The sequence below is a fragment of the Caretta caretta genome, chromosome 16, assembly GCF_965140235.1.
Source record: "Caretta caretta isolate rCarCar2 chromosome 16, rCarCar1.hap1, whole genome shotgun sequence".
NCBI classification, from domain to species: domain Eukaryota; kingdom Metazoa; phylum Chordata; order Testudines; family Cheloniidae; genus Caretta; species Caretta caretta.
Window position 1 is genome coordinate 22,038,140 of NC_134221.1, and position 11,890 is coordinate 22,050,029.

At 42.9% G+C, this 11,890-nt stretch overlaps 1 protein-coding gene across 1 annotated transcript; it reads right to left on the reverse strand.

Annotated features, from left to right (window-relative positions):
* Positions 1 to 5,798: 5,798 nt before the first annotated feature.
* On the reverse strand, positions 5,799 to 11,888 carry NDUFA8 (NADH:ubiquinone oxidoreductase subunit A8). The gene is made up of 4 exons (XM_048822757.2): positions 11,726 to 11,888; positions 10,634 to 10,797; positions 8,222 to 8,387; positions 5,799 to 6,042 (listed from the first exon to the last, which is right to left on the reverse strand). Exons 1-4 carry the CDS (start codon positions 11,774 to 11,776, stop codon positions 5,905 to 5,907), a joined length of 519 nt encoding a protein of 172 aa, XP_048678714.2. The 5' UTR covers positions 11,777 to 11,888; the 3' UTR covers positions 5,799 to 5,904.
* Between the last annotated feature and the right edge of the window lie 2 nt (positions 11,889 to 11,890).

Sequence of the window (11,890 nt, forward strand, 5' to 3'; positions counted from 1 at the left end):
GTCAGTGCCTTTCAAGTAGAGAGTCCTAAAAATGCACCTCACCTTATTCTGCCAGCTCCTACAGAACATGTTATACTGGGGGAGGGGGGAGGAGTGGTAACAGTAACCACCACAATAAGGAAGTTACATTCCACTCATGGAGAAGGAGCAACAGTGATACTGTGCTTCAGGTTAGGGAAGAGTTACTCTCTCGCACCTATGCCCCTGCGCGGCTGCAGCTTGGCCAGTGGCCATGTCTCAACCCACACTGCAGATGGCTGAAGAAGAAGATATATGAAAGGAGATGGTCTTGGCAAATCATGGTTTTCCAACATTTCACAGACTTACTCTACCTAGCCCACAGATCTCTCTCTCTCTCGTTTAGGAAGGCTAATTTCATCCCACTCCAGATAATTCCTGCCTTGGCTAACGGACATCTACACAGCTGAGGGAGATGACAATATTTCCAGCACTTGCTCAGACAGTGTGCCTCCTTCGTAACCACGGCCTGTTATAAGTGGAATGAATGATGTCCAGATGCTCACCTTCTTGGTCTATAACGAATGCTTTCTAGCCCCTCTTCCAGTGTCGCAGGAGACACAGTAACTGTATTGCTTCAGACTGATGAAAATCAAGTTGCAGACATTTTGAAGGCATAAAATCAGAAGGCCCTGGGGAGGATGCTATTTCTAACTGTTGTCTTAGAGCACACGCTAGCGTAGCTGCACCCGAAATGAGCTCTTCTCCTAGAGCACCCAGACTAGAAATTGCCCTACAATTTTACTTCTCCTACACCAAGGTCTGAAAGAGTGCAGCAGTTTCTGCTTAGTCCAGCATCTAGTGTGGCAAGCAACCATGACACCGGCTTGCAATTTTCCAACACTAATGGTTAATTTTTCATGCATGTGATTATGAGCCCTGGCAAAGCTCACAGCCCATAACAAACAAGGCTTCTCACTCACATTGCCAGCAGCAGAACTCTGTGCTGAATCTGCACCAGTCTGCTATCTGCCAAAGAAATGTCAGGGCACATCCCTAGAAGATGGTATTATGGTCTTAACTCAATCTTGCTATTCATCTGTTCTACATTTTCCAAGAAAACATTACAGCTACATGATGGTACTGACGCTTGACTAGAGCAATGTAATATTATTGACCAGATACTGCTACAAACAGAACATTAATCCTGCAATGTGGGGGAGGGGGAAGAGGGTTTCAAGGAAAAGACCCAGAGCCTTTCATTTCTAGCTCCTGCTGTACATCCAACCCATGTACATAGTGACCGAAGGTAGCTACCACTCATCAGCCTATTTGAAATGAGTTAATGGTCTCAGTCCAGCTCCTTGTGTCAAGGAATCCACATGGTGCATCTCCACAACAATTAACATCCCTCTTTGCACAAGCAGTCTGGAAGCTCAGGGTTAAATCGGCATGGAGACTACACTACTCTCCCACGCCCAGAGTGGAACTCTCAAAGGTCAGGCCCAACTACCCCAGCGAATTACAAACAGAATGATAAAACAAGCCAGGTTTCAAGAGACCTAGTGTCCTAATTATGGAAAACAAATTGTGCTCATCTGCAATTCTTAGTTTTATTGAGGGAATTCTGTTAGGAAAGGCTGCCTTACTAAAATTCCCCCTCAGATTCTGCAGACTCCTGCAAATTGGCAGTGAAGTAAGGTCATGCAGTACTTGGTAGCTTATCATAAACTACAGGATACACAGGTGTCTCCCTTTGTTGAGCTTTGTCTTTTATGGTAGCGAGCAAGCTGCATACAAGAGACAACCAAAAAAATTCTGAAAAATATGGGATATGAATTTATAAAGAAACTTTAACAGAAAGGAAATGAAGCATCTTAAATATTCCACTGGAAGTAAGTCACTCTTCTACCCCAAGATGTTGTGTAAATTAAGAATTTTTAGTGATAATCTGAATAAATTTTAAACATTCAAAAGTGTTTTTTTTAAAATTATTCAAATCAAATGTAGCAGAAGTCATGTTGCAGTTCCAGCTCATAATACCAAATCAACTTCCATTTATTATATTTTTCCTTTCAGCTCAAAACCTTTGCACGGTAAAAGAGCTGAATTCATTAAGCAAACCATACAAAAATGGCATGCATGAATCATTTGCATTAAACAATTAAATTAAAAAGGAACACATCTTGTAATGATATTGCCTTTGACTATACCCTCATCTGACCTCATTATTTTTATCCTGAACAATTCTTGCACAACTGTTTCTGAATACCAACAATATTGGAGGATGGAGATGGACAAGTTTTAGTCTTTTCATTTAAGAGATGAACCATGGACATGGAGTTGTTCAAACTCGCTAACTGCTGGTTTTAAAATATGGCCGTCTTGAAATTCTGCTCCAAATTGGTCAACAACACAGTTGGCCAAAAGTTGATGCTCCATTTTGTCCTAATACTTTTTCTACTATCTTTTCAAAGAAGAATAGTTAAGGAGGCACAACTCACTCCCCAAGGTATACAAAGCATGGCTAGCCTAGCCACTCCTCTGTCCTCGTGACCTTTTCAAATGATGGGCCAGGGAAGCTCTGCTGAATTCCTGTTGATTTAGTCACTTCATTTCCCCTCTTCACCAGCCAGTGAAAGACACTCAACCCCACCGCCCCACTCTTGCTCAAGGAGTTCAGCTATTTAAAGTATTTTTCTCACTCCTCTATTTTCAAAACTGCTTTTTGCCTCTAACAACAAACTTTGCTGAGAGAAGTAGATCAGAATGTCACAGTGCAGACTTGTGATCTTAAACCTCAAGGGCAATAGTATAAACCAGAGCACTGGGAGCAAGGCATTTAACTTTTCCTTAGTGCAGTACTCTGCTTAAGGTTTTTTTGTTTGTTTGGACACACAAACAGTTATATTAAAAAAGTCATTCTTTTCTGAAAAGATTTAATGGGAAAATACCCTTTAATTCTGATTAGGAGTTCACTAATGGAATGCCCATACCTATTTGTTCCAAAGCCCGCCTTCAGTGGTGCAATGTTTCATGTGTTATGCTGACAATAGGAAGTTATTAGCAAAGTAATATCTAATAGGTTCTTTTGTGAGGTTGCCTAACTATTGGGTTTGATTAGTAATAACATTCTGCAACAAAAGATCACTTACAATACTGTATCATTTAATGTTCTAAACTCTATTGGCCAAACACCATTTCCACTTATTCAGCTGAATGCAACTAGGCATCTGGTATACCCCTGATTTAGATCTTGACAGAAAGTAAGCTAATCTTTCACAGCAGTAAGAGTTTCTACCCTGAACATAAGCAGTTCTCTGCTTGGACCTTCTAAAAAGGAAGATTGCAGAGATGTTACGGAGGTACACCACAGCTCAGTAACACATCCAATGGGCTTCAAAAATAGGGTGATGTGTACAATAGGATGAAAATATGTATGGCATATTTCCCCTGGGTACCAGTCAACTTACCCAGAAAGTCAGTAGCAAGAGTTCATAAACTGTACTGTACATAAGCTATTTGCAGGCAAAGATCTATAAAAAGTTCCTGTAGCTCCATAGATTGTCCTGGTTTGAGTCCCGCACCGGAATCACCCAGAGTTCTCACATGTATTGAGACAAGGACATACGCGTTTAACAGGATTCTGGAGCAAACATATTTTTAAACTTGCTGGGTCCCACAGGAGCCAGCTAGCTTTTTGCATTTACCACGTGCAACTTCATCCAGCTAGACCATTCAGAAACTCTGTCCTCTGCATCATGGTCCTCTTGAGCTGGCTCCCGTTGAGGTATCCTACAGAAATAATATCCTACTACAGAAATGGTAGCCCAAGTTCTCCTCTCATAATGGGAACAGAAGGCCTAATTCTGTCCTCAAGCACATCACTGTAAATTTGGAGTAAATCTATTAAGTGACTGGAGTTATTCCAGGTTTACATAGGTAGAACTGTAATCAGTCACTCAAGATAGGACCAGATTCTGAAGGATGCACTCAAAGAACATATACCTCATTGAGGAGAATTAAGGTATTACATACATTAAGCAGCAGAGGAAATCTAGGTTTTTGTTTAGCAAAGGAAGTATTAGTCCAGAGCTTCATAAAAATTTGAAAAAAATCTTTATCCAATTATTCAAGACATACATTATAAAATGTAGCCAAAAGTGACAGCGTCTATTCACATCTGTAAAATGTGCTATTTTTTTTTCCACGCAAACAAACAGAAGATAAAGAAAGTACAAAGGAATCCAATTTGTAAAAGCTATAATCAGTTTGACTTTCCAATACAAAATTGATATAAAAATTGGCAGATTCTGAGGCCTGGAAAGAATCCTTATGCAAGTGAATAAACCCATGCTTTACCCAAGCTCTCAAAGAATAAGGGCAAGATCATAGCTTATCCTGCACAAGGAAGTAGGGGGATGCAAGCTGCCTCTTACTCCCTTGCACTGGAGTTCTGTACCAACACTTCCTGTGGGCCTGGGAAAGCAGGCAATACATTCCTCCCCACACCTGCAGATGGGCAGAAAGTGAAGGAGTGGCCAATCTTGACTTTACCTCACCAACATACTAGAACAGCAAGGCGTATGTGCGGCACCTGTATAGACTCACTGCAGCTTAATCCCTCCCCAGAGGAGACTGTCACTTCAATTCACAGTCCCCCAATCTCCCTCCCAGGCTGCTCCAGCACCCTACCCTTTTCTATGGGCTAGACTGCAAAATGACAATCTAGCCCTAAATACACAAGAGGCTGTGGCCTGAACTGTAGTTCTCAGGCTTTGGTACAGCAAGTTACTTTGATTTTCCTGACCCTTGTGTTGTCACAGTTACCATGTGTCTTGTCCCTTGGATGCTGCAAGATGGAGCAATTAAGAGTTGGCTGGTGAAAGGAAAAGAAGAGAGTTTCAGGTGCTGTCACAGTGAGGTGACAGGTAAGTCCTTGAAATCAGGATCTCTACATAAAAAGGACTGTTTTGCTGTGACATTTAGCACTGGGACATCTTACCTGAGTAGCCACAGGAACAAAAATGCAGGTCAGGAAATAATTTTTGACGGGTTCAGCTATTTAGCATAGAATTCTCATGTAACAAATACACTCTCCCCAGTGAAAGAGAGCTGATGAAGGATGGAAACAACTAAAACAACATACATGAGACATGACCAGTCACTTGTGAATTTAAATACACACGCCTTGATATCTCAAATAATACTGAATTTCTAACCAGCAATCTAGGAAGCATGGACTAACTACTTGAAAAAAATAATTTATGTATCAAATCCCAAATTTGAGGTTGAGTCACCAGTTTTTACCTCTGCAGATTAGTCACCTTCATAAGAGGTTTGTTGGAACCACCACATAGACACACACGCAGAGATCATCAGTAGCTTTGTGAATCTAAATTGGTGACCTGTTAGGCTCCTATCTGGCTTGTTTGAACTGGAATCTCATAAGAAAGGAGGTTTGTTGGAAAGAAGATGGATACTTGGAGGCACAAGTATATAAACCACTAATGCAAACTCTGGAAATCTGAACAGTGAAGAGCCAGCTCGATTCATTTTGCATTCTCCCATTTTTTTTTTTAATATTTAGTAAGAATATAATAAAAGAACTGGACCATACTTACATACACTGTTTGGCAAATCTTGGCATAAATCTTATATTCTCGTTGCTGAATAACTGACTTTAGCGACAGAACTGACTGTGTTAAGTGGCTAAAAGGACATCATCTTTTAAGGCCATAAAATTCTAAAAAGCATTTTAAAAGGCAAAAAAAACAACAGTAGAGGGGACACTGTTCCTGAGCTCCTGTGATGTATATACAAAAGTCTACCACGCCAGGTGAATTATGGGTTTTTTAATCATTAACGATTGCACCCAATACACATTGGACAAGATAATTTACATTTGCAAAGAACAGAGCTTACTATAGAGTTGTCGGTCCCATTTTACCAGTTCCAGAAAAAAAGCCTGCTGCCATATTTAGCAGGCTTCAAATCTCCTTCAATGGGCGGACTTGGCTCTGGTCTTGGTCTGGAATGATAGACATTCTCAGGGATAGGTCGGTCTGTCTGCACTTTTGTGACCTGGAAGGAAAAGTAGTACACTGGAATTTTTCTTGCAGTATTTAATAGACAAAACTACACTAAGCCAATAGCTTGGAGGAGAAACAATACATGTGGCTTTAATGCGTCATGCAGCAGAAAAAGAAACCATCCATTAGTAGAATTAATCAAATGCTTACTAATTCAGCACATATTGCTTGAAGACTCTGCAAGTATTTAGTAGGACACCTTATAGTTAAGTGAGCCAAATGATTCACAGTGATAGACTGCCACAGATACATAGGGTACATTAAGGAAAGGACTCGGACACATTTCTATAATCTAGATTAGGATAAGAAAAGCAGGAAGGAGTGAAATCAAAGCGTGGTCAGGGAAGAGTAAGATAAAGCAAAAACAGTACAATAATATGGTCACTTAGGAGAACAACACATGTGTCAAGGGTTACACAATTTTTTATTTTTTTTTAAACTCAATAGCTTAAGCACTTTCTTGAAGGAAAGCTTCTAATTTAAAGTCTAGCTCCCATTTACACCCAATACAACCCCCTTGACTTCAGTGGAGCTACATGCGTACGAGAGAAGAATTTTGTCTTGTCAACAGTAGGCCAAAACCTCAGCACCTTTGAAAGCTGTTACTTTGCAGATAAAGTCAAAGTATACACAAGTATGCACAAGAAGTTCCTGTTTTAGCTGTTTGAGGTTAAGCACCTGAACTGTCTCAAAAATCAAGCATAGAAAAAAAACCTAACAGATGCTCAATGCTGCCTAAACTTGTATTTTTACTTGTATAAGAAGGCAATTCTTAAAGGATTATCCACATAACAAAATTTGTATCAAATTTTTAGTGGAAGTGTCCATTTCAATCCCAGCACATCCTTTCCTGCAGTCCAAGGTCAAATATACAAAAGAACCAGCATAAGCAAATCAATGGAACAGTAGTGCATACATTAGAGAGAACCATCACTAGCCAGATATTTTTCCCCCGCACTTAGCATCTATGGTAGCAGGCATTTATTTTGTGCCATCCTTTTTTCTTTTAACATATTAAAAATTTAATTAATTGAAAATTTACTGAGTTCCACTGTAAGCATTTTTGTTTTTAAAAAAAACTTACAAGCACTCAAGTATTATTAGTAACAGATCAAGAAAAGAACCTCTCACCAAAGTAAGCACACACTGTAGGAAAAAGAGTTCATAATAAAAGATTCCCCACCCCAGAGTGTGCTTAAAAGGCCTCTACAATTCTGCCACAGGCTTCAACAGAAGGTTGAGAGTTCATCAATAACTTGCCACTTCCATTGCAGTAAAGTGGTAATTTAAAAGTAGTATAAGAGGGGAACGCTAATAAAACAGACAGAAGAATCTGGCCATCCAATTAAGGAAGAGCTGAAAGAGTGTCATGCAGTACACTGGAACATTTTTTCCATTATATTGAACTGACAAATGGAACACTGGTACATGAGAAAGGAAAGCTGAATTCAAGACAATATGAAAGCTACATAGGGATCTAGAACCGGAATTGTCCTCCTGGGTCGTCTAGTCCAGTCCCTTGCTACACCTATTAAACCAGAAATAAATCCACTGTTACAGTGGAGAAGTTATGAACTCTGCGCTATATTTATTGCGACACAACTTTCACACAGAATATCCTAAAATGCTTTACAGAACTAAACGTAACAGCTGATTAAAAATAGTAGATAGAAAGAGATGAGGCATACGCAACAGAAAGATGTTTTTCAGACTAGATCTGAAATGAGATGGAGAAATACAGGGGGGTTATCCCAGATCACAAGCATTGCAGAGGAGGTTCTTGTATCAAAAGTGCTGAGACTGTGTTCACCTGGAAATCTAGTCTGTTTAAAAACAGTTAAAAGTAGTTTAAAATATTATGCATGAAGAGTGGGAAGATGTGAAGCGAAGTGGAACAAGTACATAGAATACTTTCAAAATGTAGCAGCACAATTCTGAACTAGTTTCTCAAATAAATGAGAAGCAGTAGATACACTTCAAGATTACAGTAAAGGGGACCATATAGGACCTGGGTGGATAAGGTGATGAATCTGTGGGTCTCTGTAAACATCAGAACACCAGCAGCACTCTGCACACGCTGGGTAACAGGGACTTTAGGAGGTCAGAGAGAAGGGAGCTGAAATAACCAGTAAAAAAGGAGATGAAGACATGGAACAGGATTTCCTAATTACCTTAGACAGCTCTCCCAGATCAGGTCTCACCCAGCCCAAGTTCTCCAGCACACAATTATCAAATGCCAGCTGCTGTTTTCGGCAACGACGAAGCTCTTGAAGGTTGGTATAATCAATACAAGTCCAGTACTCAGTAAAAGGTTCTGCACAGTGTGCCTTAATCTTCCTATAAAACAAAGGAAACGACAAGGTGTTATTTTGGAAAAGACAAGGTAGCTTATAAGAGCTACATTTGCAAAGCTGGCACTCTCCCATTCACTCCAGCCCAAAATGCATGAACCAATTTCCATTTGGTTGCCATTCAGTAGTTATTTGCAAAGTTTAATTTCCAGATGGTATTCATAAAATTGTTAAAGCCTGGTAATTTTGAAAGAAAGAAAGATAAGCAATAAATAAAAAAATTATGACACATATGCATGGCATTTCACAGAATACTACTACGCCCTGTCAAGAAGAGCTTACAGTCTAAGCATATGAATTTATAATTCCACACTGATCTCAATACAGGTCTGTATTACCCTTTAAATAACTACAATACAATGATTAATATCAGGTTTCAGAGTAACAGCCGTGTTAGTCTGTATTCGCAAAAAGAAAAGGAGTACTTGTGGCACCTTAGTCATTAATATGACTGTTAAGCTCAGTCAGCTTTCAGACAACATTCTTACATCTCACTTAGTGCATGCTTATTTTAATAATATAATGTGAATGCTCTGTTTATGATACTTAACTGCTTCCAACTAGTTAGATTTTTTTTTTTTTTTTTTGAGCTTAGTAAGACACATCCGCTTAAGGTCTATTATTAAGGCTGCGGGTCTGTCATGGAGGTCACAGATTCCGTGACCGTCCATGACCTCCGTAACTTTTGCCATGGCTGGTGCTGGCTCAGGGGCTGCCCGAGCTCGGCAACCCCTGGGCCAGCAGCAGCAGTTTGGGTGGGTGGGAAGGGGCTTGGAGCAGGGGGTTGGGGAATGCCTGGGGACACTTACCTAGGGATGGGGAGCTCCCCGGATGGCTCCCACTGGCATGGCCCCCCTGCAGCTCATAGGCGGCAGATGGGGCTCTGCGTTGCACACGGCCCACGCCTGCAGGCCCCATCCACGCAGCTCCCATTGGCTTCAGTTACCAGCCAACGGAAGCTGTGGCAGCCGGCACTTGTGGCGGGAGCAGCAGAGCCCCTGCCTCTGCCACCTAGGAGCTGCAGGGACACTGAGCAGGATAGGAAGCCCCTGCCAGCCCACGTCCCCTCCAGTACCTGTGGGGGTCCCGGGCCACATCCCCCAGCACCCACGGACTACCCCCCTACCCCCCAGAATACCCGTGGCCCCCTGCCCAAATTTTAGTCAGGGCAGGTATTTTTAATAAAAGTCATGGACAGGTCACAATTCTGTGAATTTTTGTTTACAACCTGTGACCTATTCATGGTTTTTACTAAAAATACCCGTGACTAAAACATAGCCTTATCTATTATTAATATTTGTAGTGCAATAGCACCCGGGGGCCTCAATCAGGATCGAGCCTCACCTTGCTGGGTGCTATACAAACACATACAAAGAGGTGCTCTGCCTCTAAGACTATGATCCTCCAAACATTTCTACGCATATGATTTCAGTCATGTGAGGAAAGTTTTGTATTTATTTAAATGTTTGCATCATTGTGCCCCAAGATGACAAAGGATGGGGAAAGCAACTCACAAAACAAGTCTGACATTTTTAAAAGTATAGTCACAAGTTACTGAAGCCCAGATACTCCTGATCACCATCTTCAGACTTTCAAACAAAGCCAACTTGCCTTGAGGCTGAGCGCAAGCAAGAGAAGTCAATATAACAGAAAGAGTGTGGGTCACTGTTTTATGAACAACTGAAAACTATTGAATACTCTGCCTTCCAACTAGCAGAGGAAGTAGTCTCCACCACTGACACGCTCCACTGAGGAAGCACTGCCTCCAACCCTCAGGAGTTCAAGTCTAGGGAACAGCAACAGCACCTCAACAAAAGTTTAAGAATACCATGATCATCTTAGCTATAACTAAAGAAAGTTGTTATTGTAGTGCTTGTGTAAATGGTAGCACACAGGTAGAAGCTATGCCAGCTGACACTTCAGGACAGATTCTCTCCTCCTACGTAAATACCTTAAGCAGACAGGTAGCAACATACAGCACATGCTCACTTCATTACCATACTCTTTTGAAGCACTAATTAAAAATAAAAAGTGTGTGTATTGTGTCAAAGTGCTGAAGCATGAAATATATATTTAATTTTAATACTTTCATCTTGGTTTCGATAGGGACCATGTATGCTACAGGCTACACTCAAGTAAAAATCTCATTGACTTCAATGTGAGTTTTGCCTAAATAAGATCTGCAGCATCCAGCCCTAAAACTGAATTTGAAAAGCCACCTGAGACTCTTACCTGAAAAACTCCAGTGCACACTGATTGACTTGCTTTCCTTCCTTTAAGCATTTCCGGGGGTCCTTCTCCTCCCAGCGGCACAGCATGAACTCCTTGTTGGGCTTGTCACACTGCGAGCCATAGTGATGGGCTGCAGCTTTCAGCACGGAGGAGCTGACGCTTACCTGAGGCATTGGGGGAGGAACGCAAGAACAGCCACACTGGGTCAGACCAAAGGTCCATCCAGCCCAGCATCCTGTCTACCGACAGTGGCCAATGCCAGGTGCCCCAGAGGGAGTGAACCTAACAGGTAACGATCTAGTGATCTCTCTCCTACCATCCATCTCCACCCTCTGACAAGCAGAGGCGAGGGACACCATTCCTTACCCGTCCTGGCTAATAGCTATTAATGAAACTAACCTCCATGAATTTGTCCAGTTCCCTTCACAACCTCCTCAGGCCAGGAGTTCCACAGGTTGACTGTGCGCTGAGTGAAGAAGAACTTCCTTTTGTTTGTTTTAAGCCCTACTACCCATTAATTTCATTGGGTGGCCCCTCGTTCTTATATTACGGGAACAAGTAAATAACTTTTCCTTATTCACTTTCTCCAAGCCACCACTCGTGATTTTACAGACCTCTGTCATATCCCCCCCCCCCCCTTAGTCTCCTCTTTTCCAAGCTGAAAAGTCCCGGCCTCTTTAACCTCTCCTCCTAGGGGACCCGTCCCAAACCCCTCATCATTTTCGTTGCCCTTCTCTGACCCTTTCCCAATGCCCGTGTCTCTTTTCTGAGGCGAGGGGAGCACGTCGGTACGCGGCACTCAAGAGGCGGGCGTGCCGTGGCTGTAGCGAGGGGCAGCGAGACGGAGAGGAAGACGGAGGCTGCCCCTTGCCCCGTGTCAGGCCCAGGGTCGGGCCCCTCACGACGCACCCGGCCGCTGGGACTCGGGCCCAGATTTACGCGGCCGCGGAAGGGTTTCGGGTCCCCTGCGCGCTCGGCGTCCGCTCTAGGGCAAGTTCCGCCGCCGGGAACCCCCACAGCCTGGGCCCGTCCGGTGCTCGAGCCCCGGGGCGGGGGCGGCCAAGGGGTCCCCGGAGCGGGCACAGCTCTCACCTCCGGCACCTCGAGCTCCTCCAGCGAGGGCACCTCCAGCGAGCCCGGCATGGCGCCAGCCCGCGGCCCGGTCTCCTTGAGCTCCCCTTCGGCGCCCGCCCGCTACGGACGGCAGGCCCCACGCCACTGCGCGTGCGCCACCAGGTCTCACGGAACTCGTGCGCA

Coding starts and splice junctions, on each gene's coding strand:
- NDUFA8 (XM_048822757.2), bottom strand. CDS start 11,776: ATGCCGGGCTCGCTGGAGGTGCCCTCGCTGGAGGAGCTCGAGGTGCCG. Junction 8,388..10,633: donor TGTGCACTGGAGTTTTTCAG/GTAAGAGTCTCA, acceptor TTTGTTTTATAG/GAAGATTAAGGCACACTGTG. Junction 6,043..8,221: donor ATCTGGGAGAGCTGTCTAAG/GTAATTAGGAAA, acceptor TTTTCCTTCCAG/GTCACAAAAGTGCAGACAGA.